The 21,644-nt window shown below is 42.1% G+C and overlaps 2 protein-coding genes across 5 annotated transcripts; one reads left to right on the top strand and one right to left on the bottom strand.

Moving 5' to 3' along the window:
• Nucleotides 1-46: 46 nt before the first annotated feature.
• Nucleotides 47-15,655, bottom strand: CLBA1 (clathrin binding box of aftiphilin containing 1). Of its 4 annotated transcripts, none has more exons than XR_007509586.1 (7): nt 15,569-15,655; nt 13,741-14,418; nt 10,102-10,250; nt 8,453-8,582; nt 7,061-7,174; nt 2,909-5,575; nt 47-2,810 (listed from the first exon to the last, which is right to left on the bottom strand). XR_007509586.1 is itself a non-coding variant. In XM_049828559.1 (7 exons), exons 3-7 carry the CDS (start codon nt 14,197-14,199, stop codon nt 5,408-5,410), a joined length of 1,020 nt encoding a protein of 339 aa, XP_049684516.1. In that variant the 5' UTR covers nt 14,200-14,418; nt 14,819-14,935; nt 15,569-15,655; the 3' UTR covers nt 47-5,407. The 4 variants fall into 4 exon arrangements, 3 of the variants coding, with proteins under 3 accessions (XP_049684516.1, XP_049684517.1, XP_049684514.1); XM_049828559.1 differs by adding an exon at nt 14,819-14,935 and having other exon boundaries at nt 47-5,575; XM_049828560.1 differs by adding an exon at nt 14,859-14,935 and having other exon boundaries at nt 47-5,575.
• On the top strand, nt 14,811-18,649 carry LOC126050445 (uncharacterized). Its single transcript, XM_049828310.1, has 3 exons — nt 14,811-14,881; nt 15,725-16,217; nt 16,962-18,649. The coding sequence occupies exons 1-3, from the start codon at nt 14,811-14,813 to the stop codon at nt 17,259-17,261; spliced, it is 864 nt and encodes a 287-aa protein (XP_049684267.1). The 3' UTR covers nt 17,262-18,649.
• Nucleotides 18,650-21,644: the final 2,995 nt, after the last annotated feature.

The following is a 21,644-nucleotide window of genomic DNA, read 5'->3' as shown; positions in this document are numbered from 1 at the left end:
TACTTGTAATACTTAATACTGTAAATACCTTACACATCTTTGCTGTTACGGAAGTTACACATGCCACCATAACAGGGTTTGACTCGAGGTTTCCATGTAAGCTGAACAATAGATTCCTTTATGAAAGTACTTTTTATTAATAGTGCTACAGCTTGAGCCGGGTGCCTCCGGAGAGGGACCCAGAAAAAAGAAATCCCTGGGCAATTATACCCTTACAGTCAAAGCTCCCTGCCCCTCTCACACAATAATTCGGACCAATAGTAATATTAAGGTCTGGGGTTTTGCTTTGTATTGGTTTGACTTGTTTGCTGTTTTGTTCCTAAGCGGTTTCTATGCGGTCATCTTACACCATATCACTTCCTCCCAGGTTGTTTTGGCCAATTCTGTAGTTAACTATCTGGCCTGTTGCAATATGGTTCTTACAGTTCATATACCACAATCTATAGGCTTTGTCTGCTTTAGCTATTAATATTTAAGCTGGTAGCTTTGTCCACTCTAGCCATTATTAATGTTTAAGCTGTGTTAGCTCTTAAGTTTTGACTAGCCTTTTCTACAATGTTGCATCCCTTTTATGTGCATGTCCTGTCCCCACAGAGCATTTTTTCCAGCTGGTGGGGTGGGGGGATTCCTGTTATGAACAGGTGACATATGTTAGCATTTTGCTGTCCTCTGGATTTTGTCTCAACTGCCCTTCGTAGTCTTCCAGGCCCACGCAGTTCTTTGTGTTGCTTCAGGGGTTGTCACGCTTTAAAGCAAGTGTCAGATACGAGTGTCCTTGATGCACATACTGTTGACACTTCAGACTTGCATACTTCTCAGTCTGGGACAAAAATACTGCCACTCAGTGCGAGTGGAGGGTTGTTTGCTAGTCTGTGCTAATCCAAATTACACCAGTGACTTCGGTTTAAAGGTTTCCAACCTCTTCCTGTTGTGGACCTCTAAAATGACATCCTGACTTTTCTGCAGTGAACTTCATTTTATTGAGGAGACTGCATTGGCTGCTACTTACAGATGAGGAATTTGTCCTGCCTTTTGTCCTGGAGCCTGCTGACCACAGTGTGAAAAGCATAGGTCTAGAAGTAACTTCTTCACAGGAATCTGGCTTTGACTGTGAGGTGGTTACCACTGTGGTGTTGGCCCTGTGACTGTCTGCATTACTGAGCAGGACACCACTGATACTGCAGTAGACCTGCTCTTGTACTGATGGGTCTTGAGGCTCAGCAACAGAAAATGCTGCCTTGTGAAGGTATGCTGCAGTTTAGTCTTTCAAAGAAATATTTTTGAAGTATTGCTTTCAGGTCATGTTGAGACTCTTTAAAGGTGGTGTAGGGTTTCATGTACTTTCATCAATTTCAGCCACACTGAAAGATCTGAACTTAGAAGTGTGCTGAGCAGCACAGCTCAGTGCAATGCTGGTTTAAAATGTGGCTAGCTGCGGAGGTGCAGGTACAACCCAGAGTGCTCTGTCTAGCGCAGTATCCTGTATACTGGAAGGGAGACTTAAAAAGACTAACTTTCCAGGTCAGGCAAGAGTAAAATACACTAAAGAAAATAAACTATTGATTAGTTCTGTGCGGAAGACGAGTTATAATTAGTTGCGAAACTGATTTTGAGCTATTAAAAAACAATATGAGAAGTGAAGAGTTAAGCTGTTAGGATGCCAAAGTGTGTCTATAAAAGTATGTATTACTAAAGCAGATGTTCAGGGAAGCTGGAAGATTTTTGGCATTTAAGTATTTGCTCAGCATTCACAGGCATCTTGCCTTGATTGAAAGAGAAAAAAATGTTGCAACTTCATTCCATACATTTTTCCCTCATTAGGACCCATTTATCCCAGCCGAGCACTACGCTGGGCTGGCTGTGCTTTGGCACCCGGGCTGTGCTGTGGGATGACAGCTTTGGAGGTTCTTATCTGTATTTCAGGAGGGGGAATGGAGAACTTCTGCTAGATGTGACTGAAGAGAGCCTGTGCGTCTGCTGGCTGGGTGCGTGGTTTGTTTCTTTTGAATCCTCCAGAGTGGATCTGGCAAGTTAAACTCGGATCCATGGGGAAGTTTGGGGTTTAACAGTTGATTTGAGTGCAGCTCATTTTTGGCCAAATTCCCTCTGCCATCTTAACTGGAATAGGAGTACCCTAGGAAGTCCTCCTGTTAAAAAATGGGACAACTATTAAAACTGATCTTCACCGTTAAAAAGATTAGAGTGGTTTTAAATCCTGTAATGACCCTGCACTTTGAAAAGCACTTTTAAGCTTTTAAAAGATTTGTTAGTTTTTTACTCCAAGTCTTCTGCATATGTCCAGCCAATGGTGGGCTTATGGTATACTTAGAAATCATCCTAGGGTCTGGAATGTGTGTCTGTTCCCTCCCCCCCTTTTTTTTTGTTAATCAAATTCTACATATTATTTGGACTTGTAAGTCTACAAATACTAGCAATAGCCGTTTCTAAAACAACTTCCCAAAACTTTGCCTTCCCACTCTGCTCAATTTTAAGGGTTGTTGAAATAAGCTCCCTAAAACTTTGTTACACCTTTGAACAGAGTATACATTGAAATATTTTCAGTCTTTCACAATGTAGTTGTTCTTTTGCAAAGCTGTTTACAGTGTTCCTTCTACAAAGGAAACATTTCAGTAATTACATTGCTGATTTGAATTTTTAAAAACTTTGTTCTGTGGGTATATTTTCCTTCTAATCTCAGTGGAAGAAAAATGTACTTCTGCCTAGATCTGCTGTCTAAAACTCTTACCTTGCTTTAGTTTTCACCTTTTCAAAATCCTAAGCAAATGTCAAAAATTGATGGTATTTGCTTTCTGCAAACACAGAGTACAGTAACACGTTTAGTTCATCAAAACTCAGTCTTTCATAGCCAAGAGCTCACCCCTAAGATGAGAAATGATGAAATTTGTACCTTAAAAAGTACTGAGATACAAAGTTTTATTTTCTGCCTGCACCATTTTCACAGAATAAACACCTACTACTCCTCCGTGCAGCCACGCAGTCGGAGAGTGGGTGCGCAGCAGTTGTTGGCATGCTTGGCTGGGTGCTGGGGAAGGCAGGAACGAGGAAATGACTGACGGAAATGAAGAGCCAGTATTTGTGCAAAACACACCAGAGGGGTTTCCGGCACCCCTCGTTTCCCAGGATAGCCGCAGGAGGCAAGGCAACTTTATACAGTGCAATATGCCTGAAAATGGTCTGCTAAAATTTGTTCTGTCTCCCCGAGTGTGCTCTTTTGTCAGTTAAGAGAAACAGAGTGCAATTTTCTTTGTGAGTACCCCCAAATAGACAGATTGTGTCCACATTCCGATGAGGGCTGGCAGGCTGCCAGGACCCCACAACCTTGAAGCTGAATTTAATTACTTTGTACTTTCATATCTGCTAGTCTTTTTCTCTGAAGAGATGAACTTGCTGATCTTGGACTGAAGACAGGAGTCAAAAAGTCTCTCAGTTGTCTTGTGCAGCCAGACTTTACAGGTAGTATGGGCTCAGGTGGCCCAAAGCATCTGTCCAGAAAAAGACGACCATCACCTTTGGAACCCCAGATAGTTTTTTGTTTGTTCCCCCTGCCCACACATACTGAATTAGAAAGGGCTGAAACTGTTTTTTCCCCATTTGGTACCTTGGACAGGGCTGTAAAACCTGCTACTATGAGAGAAAGATGATAAAGTCACCCTTCTCCTGGGGTAAGAGTGCAAAACATTCTTCAACACATTCGTCCAGTGTTAACAAAAGTAAAGACAAACATGAAAGCCCAGAAGAAAAGCAGGCCTCTGGGGTCTGCTGCATCAGTCAGTGCTATACCTGCTACAAATTGTCCCCTCAAGCCCCTCTGCAGGGCCCTGCTTGTCTGAAAACTTAAAAATATTACTTTATTCTTACCCTTGATTTCAGTAATGTTTATTACCAACCTCAACTATCCATTCATCATTTACTGGCAATTTACTATTTCGTGAGTTTGTGACTACAACCTATTTAATACATGGTTTTAAGTGCTCTGAAAGACTTACAAGGGAAAGTGAAAATTAATTCAAATCCAGTGTTAAGTGAAACAGTTAACCCTGCTCATGTATCCACACGGATTTTTCAGTCTGGCACAGCAGAACTCCCTCTAGGGCCAGGGAAGCTGCTGAGCCACTTCCAAATAGCACTTTTCCAAATGGCCCATTACAATTTACTGAGTTACCAGTACACAGTTCATCCTATGCTAATAGCACTGAGGTATCATAAACATTACTAAAGTTGCAAGTTATTACAGCAATTGTAATTTCACTGCTGAACAGTTTACTAGATTAAGGGTTGGAGTCTGCCAGTGCTTTACAGTATTTTTAATTCTAAGAACAGAATAGGCACATCATTAAATAATTAACTGACTTAGTTTTGGAATATCCAAGTTTGTTCCCTGCTTTTAACACATAAAATACCAGTTGCAGTACTTAGCAACTCTTTAAAATAAAAAGCCATATAAAATTCTCATACTGAGAATGGCCAAAGCAGTAAATAGATTAGTAACTTGCATACCAATGAATAAATAAAGCTGTTGGAGTTGGCGAGGCAATACCACAGATTATATGAACGATAGTGAAGTGCATTCCCTCTGGCACTCAAGCATGCCAGAAGATGGGCAACATAGTCAATAGTTACTCTAAAGTTTTAAAAGGGCAGCAATTTACAGCATTGTCCTAAACTACACCACTGTTAAGCTCTAACGAGCATGGTTATGCGTGGTATAAGTGTTTGGTAGCTGAATGAATCCAAAACATCCTGTTAAAGTCAGCTTCAGAGAGGCGAGTTATTTCAGTTAAAAACCAATGCCGGAAGAAAACGTTTCACTGACTCTACCCATATCACCACAGTAGACTTTATCAGACAGGAGTTAAGAGTTTTATTTTCCTAAACCCCAGTGAAAGCCACCAGATGTAGAAGGCTCCTCTCTATGTTCAGCAGTAGCAAAGTAGCAGACCTCAGCTAATCCAAACAAGACCAAATATGAGGAGAGATGGTGACAAGGCACACTTTACAACACACCCTGAGGTGTGTTTAGATTTTTGGCAGGGAAATGAGGTTTTTGATCAAAGCAGCATTAAGGCCTGAAAGGTCAGTAGTTCAGGAAAACAGTCCACCAGAGTATCTTTAAAGTGTGATTGCAGCTGGATACTGTAAGAGATGACCCTGCAGCAAAACTGAGTGGGACAAAATTACACCTTTGACTTCACAACTAAATAGGATAAATATCTTCTAATAGTGTGGCTTTAGGTACCTCATATCCGGTAACATGTCACTTTCTTAGAGACCATATGTAGCCTTATAGTACCAAGCCAGTAACAAAATGAAGGTAAACAGCATTCAGTTCAAAAAGGAAAAAAAAAAAAAGAAAAGAAAAAAGAAAGGACTAAAAAGTGCATTTGATTCAACAAACATCACTACTGAAAAATTTCATTTTTAGGTTGTGTGTAGCAAAAATGTGCTTCTTCCTTGGGATTGTTATATATTGCATGTTTCCATTTGACGATGTGGTTTTCAAAAAGAGGTTACGGGTGAAAAGATGACCATGTCTGGAATCGGGTGATACAGAAAGCTGAGTAAAAAAAAAAAAAAAAAAAAAAAAAAAAAGAGAGAGAGAAAAACAACTAAGTTAATTTTTTCCATCCTACAGTAAGTTAATCACTTTGCATATTTCAATCTAATTTTTATACAGTTTTCATAAAAATAAAATTAGCATAAGAAAAAAAGGACGTAACTAGGAAGATAAATGGAAAACATCCCATTATATGATTTAACTTACTTAAAATTAGAAATGGCAACATCCGTTTCCTAATGAGCTTTACTTTGAGACACCAAGCTGCAGGGCTTGTTCTTTCCCTTCAGAGGCTACTCCAGAAAAATATTGTCCATTTACCTTAACTTTGTATCATGATTCTTTTTACTTCCACTCCTTCTTCATCTACCTTGAATCACTTCTCCTTTGCCTAAACCCTGTCTCTGTATTTTATACATTTCCAAGTATGTATAAGCTACTGTGATCCCACCCTCACGTACTCATTGAAGCAAGCAGAACTGAATTATGAAGGAATAAGCGGGACAGTCTCTTCTGGTTTTATTTCTGAATTCTCTAGCCTAACATCTCTTATGCACAAGGTTCCCAGAATGGTTATACATCTTCATTGTCCAATGCAGTAAACAGAATAAAACAGAGCAATGAAAGTGTGCCTCAAACCTGCTGTGCTGCACCTCCACAGCAACAACAGTTGCTCAAGTTTATTCTCCACTGAGGAAACGACCTTGGGTTAAGAATATTCATCCAAAATTGTTAAAAACAGAACATGACTGATTTTTTTTAAAGCAACGGGGAATGACAGAATTTTCCTTCCAACTTGCATTGCTTTAGAAAGAAAGAAACAGAGCTTATTAAAGCCTGTTTAACCAAAGATGTAAACGCACTAACTACAAAAAATTTCAGTTTCATTTATCTACATATTTTATAACACAGCTTAAAAACTGATGTTCTCAAATCCTTGTAATTATAACATCAATTCTGCCTTCCTCCTTAAGTAGCTTCTGTTTTTTCCTCAAGTGAACAAACCAAATCTGAATCATTCTGAATATCTGAAATGCAAGTCTGAATGCAAATTCTTCTTTACGAGCTTCTAACGTCTCCCTTACCATATATTTTAGGAGCAAGTTACAGTCATCAGTGATCAACATGTTGATCCTTCTATAGACACACTTATCTTCCTTTGTCATCAAAGCATCCTGACTACTTTTTATATATCGCTGCTCTCTCTCAACCAATAAGTAATTTGGCCTAAAGTCCAGCTTACATAATGAATAACCTGTTTCAGTATCCCCCATATTATGTTGCTTTACATTTTGTACATTATATTGTACCTTTTCTAAAGCTGTCAGGTTTCAAGAGCAAAAAACAACTCCACACCTAAACAATTTTATCAGAACTAAACAATTACATTAGGACATACACTAGAACAGCTGGCTACAGCACAGAGGAATACGTAAAATACACTCTGTGGTTCTCTGAAGTGCTTGCTTTCAGAGCAATTCTTACCTTGGTCTGGATCAGTGCTCTGCAGTTATTAATACTGAATCCATCAAATCCAAAGTCGTCGTTATCTTTAGCATCTGATTCCTCAAAAATGCCATCCAGGGTCTCCGAAAAATCCTAATAAAACATAATTTACATTTTTCTTTACAAATTCTATGTGATCTCAAAGCATATAACCTAAAGAGATGTTTCCCTCAAATAAGAATAACCACTAAATTTTACTTTCTGAAGCTGTACTTTGATTTATCATATGCCCCCCCTGCATTAAAACAATTTTATGCCCAAACAAGTTCTACACACATGAATCTAGTTGTGACTTAAATTGATAAAAAAGCTATTTCCAATTAAAATTAGCCTTAAGCTACACCAGAAAATAGCTGAGAAATACATCTTCATCAGTATTGTTAAAAGCAATACAATTTTCCAGTAACAGAAGTAATAACAGAAGTTTAAGCTGCCTGGGCACTGATTTAATGCTGATGTATCTATGGGCAAAAGGAACAGAAGGGGAGTTTGACTATGTTGGAGACATGTCTCCCATTCTCTCCTGTTAAATGACACTTCTATAAAAGTGACTTTCAAGTGCAGAATAGGTCCTATACCTTCAGCACTGTTGTTCTGTTTGTACATAACTTGCATGAAAGGTCAAATATGTCCATAAAATCAAAACAGAACACAGTACCCCCCCATGCTTCAGCAGTCAAATTATCAATTGGAACAGTTAATTCTGAAAACCACATGAGACTAAATCATCCCAACTAAATAACCAGGTTGAATACTAAACTCTTTGTGATACCTTTATCTTCTCAAAACAAGAGATTAAACAGAGATATTTCTTTTTGAGATCTTTCAATGCTGTTGGTTTGGTCTCAATTTAAATTAAAATGTACTCTTCCTCAAGCCTTGCAAAACCAGATAGAATAATCTGAGGAAAAGGGAAGTGGAACACACTTTCAGTTTGTACACAGTAAAAACATCCAGTAATTACTTTAACAGCCTCTCTGATTCAAATCTGATTTTCACTTAATGGAAAGATATTAGAGGCTAACAATTTTCTCATACTCTGAGCAAAAGAGAAAACCATCTTACTGCACACATATCTGAAAGCTAATTCTACACCCATACTAAACCTGAATGTACCACCTAACAACAGGGCGCTACGTAGTGGAGAATTCAATGTAAAGATGATCAAAATTTGATCCTGCACAATTTCATAGTTACTTACCCATAATGATGAGAAAACAGTAGACTATCATTTTAAAAGGCTGTCTGTAAAAAAATATGTATGACTCACCCAGATCTAGTTCCTCATGCATCTGCATGTGTAACTCACAGAAAATCAGATTAATAACTAAGTGTTTATGCTGGCATACTAGGAAACCGTTGTTCAATTACCTTTTGATTTGCATCTATTCCAAGAACACTCAAGAGGTTTTCTTGGCAATGAGATTTACTCCAGGGATGTCTTAAGCTGGGGGTATTACCAAAGTCTCTGAGTGTTCTCCATATATTTCCAGAATCGATGCTAGGAAAGAAAACACCATTTGAGGTTGTAAGGTGTACAAAGTGTCCAGTGAACATACATAACCAAGTTATTTTCACTACATAGAGTCATGTACTAGCCTACCTTGATCTAAAAAGCAACTTATCTTAAAGCTCTTTTTTTACCTTCCTTCAAACTATCAACCCAATGTACTAATAAGATTGCATGACAATTAACAGAAACAGTAAGTCAACATAACTATGTTTGGGCTTCTCAGATAAGAAGCGCATTAGAAACATATTTCAGAGATGGGTTTATGCCAACAACTTGTATTATTCAATTGCTTCTGTGAAATGTGGGTAGAGTTCAGCCCTATTAATTCTGCACTTTGCATTTTCTGTCCCTCAAACCTTTCTCCTTCCTATCAGTCATGCTTCTCCACTGCAGCAGCCTGCTGCTCAGGTGGGTGACCTGCATCTGCTCTGGACATGTACGTACTACAAAACAAGCCAAAGGCACACGCTACTGAAACAATGAGAATTAAAAGAGTTCCCTCTACATAATACTTTTGGTTCTTATATTGCATTCATCTTATATAAATCCAGTTGCTTTTCACTTAGTACAGGATGCAATTATCGTTGATCTTTGTTACTCACCACAGTAGATCAAGGCTTTCTTGTCTGTAGTCGGTACTCTGCTATAATATTGCAGTCCCTTTTACATATATATCATATTTCTCCAGAAGTTTCAGGCTGATTAAAATATAATGCATATACAAGGAACTGGCCAAAAGGATGCCCACATTTTAACTTACATTTCTTGTGATTCTTACGACATTTCCAAAGTACGGTCTGACCCAGCTTTCTAGATTCAAAGCCTCAGATGTATGCAAAAATAACCACAATCCTGTTCAGTAACGATACTGCTCAGAAGCTGCTGATCCTTCAAAAACATGTAACAAATCTAAAAGTGTTCCAGCTGTCTTAAGAGAAAGCTAAGTTAATGATACTAATTGCTATTAACATAACCCCAGGAAAGAAGCCAGATGCACTGCAGATTCTGAAGCACATCTGGTTAAACATAAGAAGTTACCACCTGGGAAAACTGGGGAGGGAGGAAAAAAATAACAAACCACCCCCAAAAAAGCAAGTGGTTTGTCAGTAGAAGCAGCAGCAATGCTTCTGCCTCAGATGATGGAGAAATAAGTCGGATGTGTTGTAAAGAAAGGACAAGCAAACAGGAAGAACAGGCTGCCTGTTGGGTGTTCTGGAATTCCAGAGGCTTAGTCATAAGGAGGTACAGCAACAGCAGGAAAACCCTAAGCAGGAATTTGTAATTTTGATATATTCCCTTCCTTGTTTTCCAATGGCTAAAACACAATCCATTTCCTCTAACAACACAATACAAAATTGGTAAGATCTACATGCTGAAGAGCATAGTGATTAAAAAGCTTTTAAGTTCACCTGCAAGTACCACTGATTTTTAAATTATGAAATAAACAGTGTAATTGCTGAGGAGCTTCATAATTTATTTTTTTTAACTGTTGATCTAAACTCATTACCAAAGTTGATTCTTCATAAGTTCAGGAATCCCAACATCTTCATTATTTGTATCAAGTACTTGATCTAAGCTTCTTATGCTCTCTCTGGACTGTGATACAAAGACTTCTGGAAAGCCCAACTTAAATATATCCTCATAGCTGTGGTTTGCCTAGAAAAAACAGAGTTTTATTACATACATTGTACAGGCCATCCCCCCACATTTCATGAATGACCTAGTCCAAAGACTACAATGTTTCTGACAATTGTATTATTGATTGTTTTTAAAATTTGTATTATTATTAATGGCATAGAGGGACTGAGCCCATAGTTCACTGTTTTGAGTACTTACCTAGAATTAGAGGAGGAGAAGGAAGAGACCCAGAGTTTCTGATGAACTTTAGTCTCATGCTTCCCAGCTACTAAGTTATAGACTGGTGTGCCCATTAGTACTCAGGACTCCTCCTTCTGCTCAGCTAATTCAGTCCAGGTCAAAATTGATACATCAGTTCAAAAGCTTGTGTTGCTAACTTAGTATTCAAACACACCTAATTCAGCCAAATGTAACATAACTACTAAATGCTATAGTCACCAATAAATACTTGCACTGTGTAAGTCTGCATAAAAGCTCGGGTGAGTATGTCTGTATATCCTTGCATTTACACCAAACTTTTTTCCAGCCTATCTGATTAAAAATCAGAGCCAGATTTATATACTTGTTCCTCCTCCAGCACTGATGAGGAGGAAATTTGGAGGACTGAACATAGCCACATGAGTGATCCAAACAGGCCTACTGGAAGTAACAGGGTTATCTGAAGACTAAGAAATACATGTACAAGAAAAAATGTGCATAATTTACATCCTATCCTAAAGGGATGTTATCATGCCATCTGGTCCACAAGCTTTGTCCTTTTATTCCTTCAAAGAAGGAATCACTGCAATTTTCTAAATCAAAGCAACTAACTGACTTCAACACCCTGCAGAGGGACTGCAATCCGGGAGCAGCAATGTTGTGTGAAAACTAAAGAACGAAACCAGTCAGTTTGTTTTCTTTGCCTAGCAATCAACCATTTAATCTGAAAAACGGTCTGTATTTTGACAGTTTCATTTAATTGTAATTCAAACAGCTGAAATAAATTGAGATATTTCCAGTTTCATTGTACTGAACTCAGACAAGTGCAGCAAATACTGAGAGTACGGATTTAATCTAATGATGAGTGGGCAAAATCAACAGAGCTGGTAGAAGGTGTCTGTACTTCTAAGCATACTTCTAGAAATAGAATTTGTGCCCCACGCTGCTCCCTCCTCAAGTAAGGCCTTGCTAAACTGCCTATCCTGAAGGGCAACTGCTGGGACATTCAAAGACTCCTTAGGTAAAATCCTTTGAATCTTGCCCAAAGTGTCATAATACTTTAAATCAATTTGTAAACTATTTCAGTAGACGTAACTTACAACAGGGATACTATATGGAGGAGCAAGATGTCAGAGAAGCAGAAGTCTGTGAAAGCACACTTGCTAAAGCATACATGGAGAGTCATCATCAAGGAAAAAAAACCTTTCAAGTAAGTACCAAAACCTAAATGTGACAGGAGCTAAGCAAAAGTCAGGCAGCTGCTCTTGGCCTTGGGGTGGGAGGGAAATTACAGCCACAGAAGTGTGAATCAAGGGAAGCACAGGTTTGCCTCATTTATAGTATCTTCTTAGAGTCTGTGACATTGCTCCAACATTCATACAAGTCACTAGCTTACAGTTTAGCCAAGCCAGATGAAAAATGCAAGAAATTTTTTTAATAACATTACTGTCTACTTCAGTGGCTGTTTCTAAAACAAAATTTGGGTACATTTCCATTTACCTTCTAGCTTTGTACTAATTATAAAGATATGAATGCACAAATTTCGCATTCATGCTTTTTGACGAAATCCTCTATATCCTATTATATCAGAATACTCCAGTGCTTAAGCAAGTGCACTAGACCCCCTCACAAAGGCCTGTGTTTAAAGAACACATGAAAAATCCTCAAAGTTATTCAATCATGTAGGCAAAATACCCAGCTACTGCAAGGAAATTAATTAGTGATTGTTTTAATCTTAAAAAACATGATTCTGCTCCAGACTGACATCCTTTAATTAACTGAAGCATTAGATATTGAAGGTCAGACCTCTGACCTCAGATGATCTCTAGAGGTCCCTTCCAACCTACCTGGACTTTTTTCTAATGACCATGCAGAAGACAGAGCCCCAACCTGAAGAGTTTATGATCCCAAACAAACAATACAAAAAGCACAGGGACGAAGGACAGCTACCCAAATATTCTACACCCAAAGAAATCTCCAACAGCTCTGCAGCTGTTTCTCTACCCTGAGACAGGAAAAGACAACTTGAAACCCTAGGCATGGTTAACTTCTTTAGCTTGTACTGGACATTTCCCATTGCCTTTGATAAATGCAAAAATAAAGCAAAAGCTTCAGTAAGATTAAGATCTCCTGCTTTTGGAAAGAAACCAAACATTCTGCTATATTCTATTTCAGCTCCAGTCATTACATACTCCCTTTTTTCAACCTAAGACTTCTTGTCCCCAATTTCCAGCATTACGAACAATTTAAATTCTCTGTTTATGGATACCAATAACCAGGTATCTTGTGATCTCCACTTTTATCAGTGCTGGACAGCTTATCCCACGTGCATCTTTGTGCTTTTCCTAGTAACACCTCTGCAGCAGGTGAAGTTCCCAGGCAAGGGCAAGAAAGCCTGTCTCCAGAAAACCCTCAGTTCCCTATGCATACTAAACCCCATCTAACAGACTACAAGCAGTAAGCTATTACTGCTACTGATTAACCCCATGGAAGTCTTAGTAGATTGCTCTCTTTTATCCTAAATTAAAACATTTGAAAAAAAGTAGTAAGAATGAGTGTTCTGTTTTGCATTTGTACATTCTTATTTTCCTTTTGTTACTTTGCTTCACTTTGGTGATGCATGTTTGGTAAACGTGGAAACACATTCATTGCAACAAGGTATAACCCTTAAACCTTTTTTTTGTGCTAATAAGAATGCATTATATTATTTATTCACATTATCAGTTCCAACACTGTATGAGAGAATGTAACATCCCATGCTAAAAAAATGGATGATAGTAAATTATTTCTATTCACTTTGTCATTAACTTCTACCCACCATCAGTCTAAAATTCCAGAAAGATTGTTGGATTATTCAGGCAGTATATTACTTAACAAAAGTTATTGTTTTTGCCAATTTTTAAGTCAATTTTACTTCAGTAAGATTGCAGGCAACTCAGAATTTTTGTCCACCCTGGTTTTGTTACCCACCTTCCCGATTTTTTGTTTACTATGCTCATTCTTGCCTAGCTTTTAAATTGCATGTGCTTCAGGGCAAGGTTCATCGTTTCTACGTGCTTGCTTATTCCTAGCGTCTAGAAGCAAAGTAGCACATCATTCTTTAAAGCTCTCCAGCAGGATAACTTAAGTATTTGCTAAACACTGTAAAGAAGTTGCTTTTGTTCCACTTGAGTTAGCTGCAAAGTAGCTTGATGGTTTCTCTCCCTATACAGCATTATCCTCTATCGAAGAGACATTCAGATATAAATCTTGAGATGTAGGAAGCAGAAACACAAACATTTCCGGTCTTTGATTTACCATTAATACATACCTCATTTAGAGAGCTCGAAGTGTCCAGTATCCCACAGTGTAGAGATGGCTCAGAACAAAAGCCACCAACAGAAGTGCTACAATGTCCGCTGCTTAAGTCTGTATCAACTCTAGAGGTTTTTGTTGACTTCAGCAAAACTTCAAGATTATGACTGAATCTCTCCGATTTGTCTAAGGACTCCTCGAAGCCTTCAAAATCACCCCAGGAACCGCTGGGTTCTGAGGGACTATAACTGCTCTCAGAAAACCCCTCACAACTTCTCCCTTTGCTAGTCACTACAGGGAAGCTTTGCTGCATTACTTCAAGATTAATAATTTCTTCATTATTTGTCCTTTCATTCAAGTTACAGTCACCTTCATAGAGAGACATACTACCCACTTCATCTGCTAGGTCTTTTAGAGACATCTGGTATAATTTGTCTGCCTTAGTAAGACTTTCTGCTAGTGATAGGTTCTGCATCTTTAAGAAAAATTCATTTGTTGGAATCTGAACTGCAAAAAAAGGCTACTGAAGTTCAGTTGCATTAGAAATCTGAATATTTCCAAACCAGATTCAAATTCTTCATTTCACCCCCAAAGAATGATAATACTGCTGAATCAAAACAGGATGACCTTCAGCGTCTCCTCCAGTAATCAGCATGTGCATGTTATTGTCTCGCTTTCTGTGTAGGGTATTAGCCTGCAAAGAAAGAATTCTAAATAAATACTTCTGTGATAAGGGCTGTATAGGAATAAAGAAAGATAGCTGATAAGGTAGGAGAAAGAATGCTCAATTAGAATAAACACATTCCAGCATTATACAACTAAAAATCGCTGTAGGCAAAATTATTTAAAATTTACACTTTAACTATCTGCCCACACCACAAGCAGGCCATTAACTGAGGCAACAACATTCAGCAAATACTGAACAGCAGCTGTTGGATATTGAGTACTGATTGAGTATATGGGAGACAAACCAAAATAATTATAGACAACATCCAGCACTTATTTAATATTTTCTATGACTACTTCATCCAACTCGCACACAGTCAAACAGCACTCTTTTTGCTCGCTTGGGCTTTCCCTGTCCGAATGATTACCAGAGAGGTGAACGTGACTTGCAGCAACGGGGGCACCGACCGTTTAATCCTGCGAAAGATACGGTGTTTCCAACTATTTCAGCGATTAAGCCAGACTTAGCAAGTCCAGTTCGGCACCTGTAAATTACGCAGGCAATGCTGCGTTTATCATTTTAGATTAATCCCATCTCCTCGAGCGTTTTTCCGACGGACAAGCTGAAAGACCGGCCGCCGGTCGGTGCTTTCTGTGCTTAACAGACAGAACAAACCTCGGGGTTCCCCCCCCCTCCCCCCGGCCCCAATTCAGCTGGAAGGCGGCACAGCACCGGCCGGCCACGGACCCCCGCCCGCCCCGCCGCGGGGCTCGGGGGGGGGGGGGGGGGCGGACGGGGACACCCAGGAGAGGGGGGCACGGCGGAGCGGGGCTCGGGGAAGCCCCGGGGGGGCGGCAGCGGTGAGGGGGGGGGGGGGGGGGGGCCGTCCCCGACCCGCCGGCGCTGGAGGGAGGGAGGCGGCTCCTCCGCCCGCCTTTCCCACCGGCCACCCCGTGCCCCCGGCCGTGAGCGGGCACCGCGGGGAGCCGCGCCCCCGGGGAGGAGGAGGGGGAGGAGGAGGAGGAGGAGGAGGCAGGCCAGCCCCTGGGGAGCGGAGGGCCGCGGCCGTGCCTCAGCTGACGGGGCGGAGGGAGGGACGGGACGGGACACGACACACACACACAGCTGGCCCTTAGGGCAGCTCGGGGCCCCGCCACCCGTGAGGAAACAGCCTTACCGCCGATCCAGGGCCCCGCCGCCGCCGCCCGGCGAGCGCCCCGGGCCGAGCCGAGCCGAGCCGAGCCGGCAGGTCGCCAGGGGTGGGGCCGAGGTGTGCCGGCGGGGGGGGGGGGGGAGGGGGGCCGGGCCGTTACCGGCGAGGGGCGGGGCCGAGGTGTGCCGGGGCGGGGCCTGCGGGCCGTTACCGGGCGCCCCCAGACCCCGTCGGTCAGGGTCGGCGCCCAGGCGTGGCGGCGGGAACGATCCGCCGCGGGCCCGGCCGGCCTCCGCCGGCTTCCCGCTGTCAGGCCTGGTCCTGTCAGGCATCGCCTGCGCCTCCTGTCAGGCCTCCGCCCCGCCCAGGGGAGCGGCAAGGGGCAGAGTTGCCCCGGTTCCTCCTCAGCCTTCCCGCCGGCGAGCCGGGCTGTGGCCCTGGCGAAGGCTTCTCCGGTTCTCCGACCTTGCTCCTGGGCTTCGGGCGTTCCGGTCTTCACCTGCGGCTCCCCTGGGTTAAACGCGCCCTGGCGTCCTCCAGCCAGAAGTCAACTGCCGCCCTCCGGGAAGAGGTTGATTTTAAAGTCGTGAGGTGGAAGAGAAAGCTTGTCCGCAGTTTTTCCAGCGTCTTTCTGCGATCTGGCAGGCTGAGGACATGCGGTTTGATGGTGGCGGTTCGTGTTTGCTTTTAATTTGAGAACAGCTAAAATCCTTACACAGTTACCAAATTCCGGGATACGGGCTTAAAAAAAAGTAACAATCAATCCACGCAGTCATAGAACCTCAGGATGAAATGGTAGGAATAGGCCAGCGACAATCTCCCAGGATCTTCTCTTCCTCTCCCTCCTTTGCCCCCCAAGGTATTTGGTTGTCCCCCCTCCCTGCTGAGGCTGGGACTTGATCCGCTCGATGTGTCAGATAAAGCCAGAAGCTGTGAGTCCTGTTGCTGTGGAGGGGTCACCCCACGGCCTGAGGCGACCATCTCTTCTCGCCCCCCTCCTGAGGAGCAGAGCTGTGGGCTGGAGGTGTCGCGCCCAAGGCTGGGTGCTCCCACATCTGGGTGGCAGAGGGAAGAGCGCAAAGGAAACTCCTCAGTCTCTCTGTCCTTGGGGCTGGGTTAAACATCTGGGCAGTCCCAGGCAACAGGGGACAGTTGTAGAAGCAATGTAAAAGGTTTTCGGGAGCAAGGCCCAAAGTAAAAAGGTTTTTCTAGGCATTACGGTACATATGTTTTCCAGCCCAGGCACAGATACGTGCACTCCCTTCCCACGCATCTGACTCTCATTCCAGGCTGTAGTGCTTTATCTGAGGGCGAGAGGCTGAATTTGGGAATGATGCCCAGACACAGAGCCAAAGAAACTTTATTGGCAAGCCTCTGAAAGATTTTTTTAATTTGTTTTCTTTCTGCTCTGGAGCAGTTTCTTACCCTCCGTGGCCATCCTGTGGCAGCCTGCAGCTCTGAGGATATCCGCCCAGCTCAGCGAGACAGTGATTCAGCCCCAAAGCGTCTGACACTTGTTGGGATAGCGTCATCATCCTGCGGTGCACTAAGTTTGTGCTGCAGTAAGTTTGTGCTGCAGGGACCTCAGGGGTTCCAGCTCTCTTTTCAGTTTCGACGGGAGCTCAGCATTTTTTCAGCTACCGAGACTGCACAGCTTTACATTTTCACCTTTGTCTTCTCAAAGGAAAAGGCTACAAACAGACTGCACAAAGGCTGAGATGCTCCTTTCCATACAACGTTTTGCATCCGGGGGGGGAAGGGGTGTGTGGATTTTGGAAACCTGCCTCTGCCCTGCCAAGTTCAAGCTGTCTTGGCAGTAGTGCGAGCGGAGCAGTGGGAGAACCAGTAAGCATCAGAAGCTGCCGCAGACCTTAGAAACCTCAGTGTAGGAACAGAAGAAACTGTAGTGCCTTCTTCCCAGAGTAACATCAGTAATTAAGGACTTGCGATATAACGATGTTGTTTAATTTCTCTCTCCAGCACACCTTATAACCCACCTTGGGAAAACCAGTTGCTAACCCTGAGCCCCTGCAGAGGAAGCAATCAGCTGCACCATCTGCTGGTTGTACATCCTGCTGCCTCCGCTCTCAGGCAAACGCAGATGGAAACCCACAGAATCACCCCAAGAAAAATATGCACTGGTGTGTTTTGGGCAGGTTTTCAAATCAAAAGGAGTCAGCATGAGGTACAGCCACCCTGCAAATTGGTTTTCACCTGTCCTTCTCTGAATTTATTTCTCTTGATTCAGCCCAGCTGAGTGTGAGTGTGACAGCTGCTGATGAGATCTCTAATTTGTGTTTTAAATGACACCCTCTTATAAACTGACTAGTTTAAGTTAAAAGCATTACCACAGTTGGACTAAGGGTTTTCCCCTCTAAAGTATATTGGGGACAAAAGTCATGTTTTCTGTTTGGGGGATAAGTCTTAGGATTTTGTCTGACATATACCAGGCCTTGGCTCTTATCCCATAATTACTGTATTAAATCAATAATTTCTTTTTGAACTATCCCTTTTATTTTTAAAAAATAACACAGTCTTTATTTAAAAGGTAAATATGCCAACAGCTTCAAATAGGGACTATAAGCTTATATTTAGACCCTTAAATGTATGTATCTACTAGAGCAGAACCTCACTACTCAAAAATTGACTAATGCAAACAACTGAATTGACTGAATGCTCATCTGCAGCTGCTATTGCTGCCCCTGCCATCATTCTTGCTGGAAAATTGAGTTTAATACACATACTCTATATTTACTGGTTTTTTTCATTTTGTCCTTCGAAAAAATACCAATTTGCAATAAAAAAAACTCAACAGAATAACTGAAAAGTATTTACTTGCAGAGCAAATCAGCACCATACTGCTGTAATATGAGTTTTTATTTGTTTGTGAAAGATCTGGTCCTGAATTATTGAATTGTGTGGTTCCCCTGTAGATGACTAGGGTGATATGGATGGCTTTTTTCTTCATTTTCTCTACTGGAAAAAAATGCAGACAAGGAGTACCTTTGTATGCAGAATTTTCAATGCTTTTTTTTTTAATTGAAGCATTAAACAAGATTAACTTAAATGACTGAAATGTTTTCTTTAATTGGTATTAAATATTTGGGTGTCTCTTCTTGTAAAAAAGACTAAGTTACATTTGGCTAAACTGGCTTAAAATGTCATTTAGAAAGTAAGAGTAAACATGTTTTCAGAAGTTGATAAATAATTTTGATTGACTCAAAGCAAATTTTCATTAAATGAGCTGTCTTTTCAGTCAATGATTAATAATTTTTTTCTCACCATAAGTATCCAGACTTTAGAAGTGTAGGGCATCAGTAATTCTTTCATTTCCATTGTAATAGAGAGCGCTCAGCTTTTGGGAAAAAAACCCAACCCAACTCAAACCATTGTAGATATCAGGTCTAAACACTGACTTAATTGACTAGCTATGGCTTAAATTTGAAAATGTCGTTGATTATTCCATTAAACTTCCTCCTGGAGGCACAGTGGTTTTTGCCATACCTTCCAGCTTTACTTTGCTGTTGGTATGGTTGGTCTGAAAGGTCAGGAAAATCCATCGTCTTTTTCCTAAGTTAGAAACGACAACAGCAGCACTTCAGGGCAAACTTTACTTCTCCCCAGGGCACGATGGGTGCGGATTTCCTGGACCTCCTGAGAAATATTGCTCTGTGTGCTAAAACAGTGGGATGGGAGTCACTGGCATTCATGAGTCACCTGCAGCAGTAAGCGGTGCCTGGGCTAAAAGATGAACCAGAACGTTTCCAACAGCAGATGGCAGCTCGCCCTTGTCTCTCTTTCGTGCACACACCACCACTGTTAGTTCTCTTGAGCAGGGGAAGTAATTCATCCCTTCTACACGCTACACTAAAAACGTGTTGGACCACCTGCTTTACGTGCTGACCACAGAAAAGCCATGTCACAGGACCCCTTCACTGACAGGCTGTCAGTGTAAAAAGACCTACCCATAAAAAAGGCAACACCCTTTGCCAGGAGACGTAAGATATACTTTAGGTCCTTCTCTTCTTCTCTCAGGTGTGGAAGATAAGGGAGCTGTAATTCACCTCTCAAAAAAGCTAGATGTGCAAGAGATGTGTGTGCCCTGGGTTCAGTGGCTGCCTTTAGTGCTTTTGTCTAGCCCAGTGGTGTGGTTTCAAAGCAAAGCTCACATTTGCTTCTATGGCTAGTCTGGTTCTCAGAGTGTTGCTGATGGAGTGACGCACTTCACTCCTAAGAGAGAAGCTACAATATGTTTGTTGACATAAAAGTGTTTAACAAAGTTTGATATTAAATGTGACAGTGGTTTAGCAAGATTCAATGGCAAGGTACACTTGATTATTTACTGCATAGAGGACAGGGCCAGACCAAACTGTCAGGGAGACCCTTCCATTGAGTCATGAGGTTCAGAAAGGACCCCCTTGCATTCTGAACTCCTTCTCAGAGGGGTGTCTAGGTGTGGCTGGATGCACTCCTAGTCCCAGACTTGGTGAACGGTTTATGTCTGAAGGATTATATATGCTCAATCTATCCTTTATTATCACTTAGCTAAGATTTCAAAGTTTAGCATGCTATTAATCACTTACCAAGAATCTATTGTGGTAAGGAATCTCTCAAGCTCGAGGAGTAAGGGATCTCTGCAGCAGGTGTAACCTTGAGAGACGTTCCTACTCAAGGGGAGATCCTGGCGTGCAGCCTGCTGCTGTGCAGGAGAGCTCAATAGGCCGTGGGCTGTCCACTATTTACGGAGTAAGATGATTGACTCACAGTCATGTTTGCGTACTGACTACAGATGTTAGCTTCTTCCAAACTTGGCTTGACTTGGACCTTAACCAGCACTGTGGTTAGGTGGGCGCATTGCTCAAATTAGCCCTTGGCTATTGTGTTGTTATCTGCTTCCCCCAAGTCCACTTTGAGCCAGATGCAGCCATCACGACCAGACACATCCATTACGACTGCCACTGGTGGTTATTGCTTGAGCAGGGTTATGGGAAATAAAGGTAAGGTTGGGGCTGGGCAGGGGGAACATACCACCACATGGAGTGGTTTTGAGGAGCACAAACTAGGTGTCTTCTGGGGAAAGGCAGTGGAATGCCGTTCCACTCTGGCATTTCATGGAAGTGGAAACATCGTCTTCCAAATCCATATGTGGGCTGCACTACTTCAAGATCCTCCAGCATGTTACATAGCACATGTGCCAAAAGAAGACAAACTATTCAGAGCTCCCACAAGATCCTGAAGTGGTTCTTGTGCTACATGTAAAGGGCCAAGTACCATAGGCACCTTCCTATTTGCCAGTATCTGCCAGCCTTCAGCTCGTTGCCACCACTCCATCATCCACTGACACTTGTAGTCTGAAATCCTTTCCTGTCTTCAGCTGCTTTCCCTTCTGTTGTCAATCCCACATGCTGAACCCCTCATTTCATTTGTCAGATTTTTTTCTTACTATCCATTTGCCAACTGTTCTCTCCTGCCTTTAGCCTCCTGAAAACTCAGAGAGTTGCGACTTGGGCGCCTTATGGAAGTAGTAGTGCTTGTTATTCCATGAGAGGGACAGAGGTTTCCTGGGTAGCAGAATAATTTGCTGGCAGAAGGAGGAGGTTGCTAACATCATGAGTGCTCATGATATGAAAGCACTGGCAAGCAATAGCCCACAGATTTCAGGAGAATAAAGGCGATCCTCTTAAAGTCCCATTACACCTCATTGAGAGCATGGCAGACATGTGCCTGCTATGTGAGCGCAACATGGCAGCAGCTGCTCACAGGGACTCTGTCACCATGGTGGAGAACCTGGAGAAATGACAGTGCTTTGACATGGCTCCAAGGTTCCTATTCTTGGATCCCACAGAAGATCCCCTCGAAGTAATACTGTAAAGTACCTTTTTTACCTCCTCCCCACTATAGCTGGCATCAGCACCCCTTTATGCGTACTCCTGTTTCCAACACAGTAAGTGTCTGCTTTTCTATACATGTTGCCTGGCAGCGGGGACGAAGCTTCTGACAGAATTACAGCTTTGGGCTCGGATCTGCAAGGAAGGGATGAATATCACCAGACTGCCCAGGAGAGCTGGCACACCTCTAAAAGCAATTCCACAGGGGCTGT

This window comes from Accipiter gentilis, chromosome 25 (genome assembly GCF_929443795.1).
Source record: "Accipiter gentilis chromosome 25, bAccGen1.1, whole genome shotgun sequence".
Classification (NCBI taxonomy): Eukaryota; Metazoa; Chordata; class Aves; order Accipitriformes; family Accipitridae; genus Astur; species Astur gentilis.
This window is presented reverse-complemented; position numbering and strand designations above follow the sequence as displayed.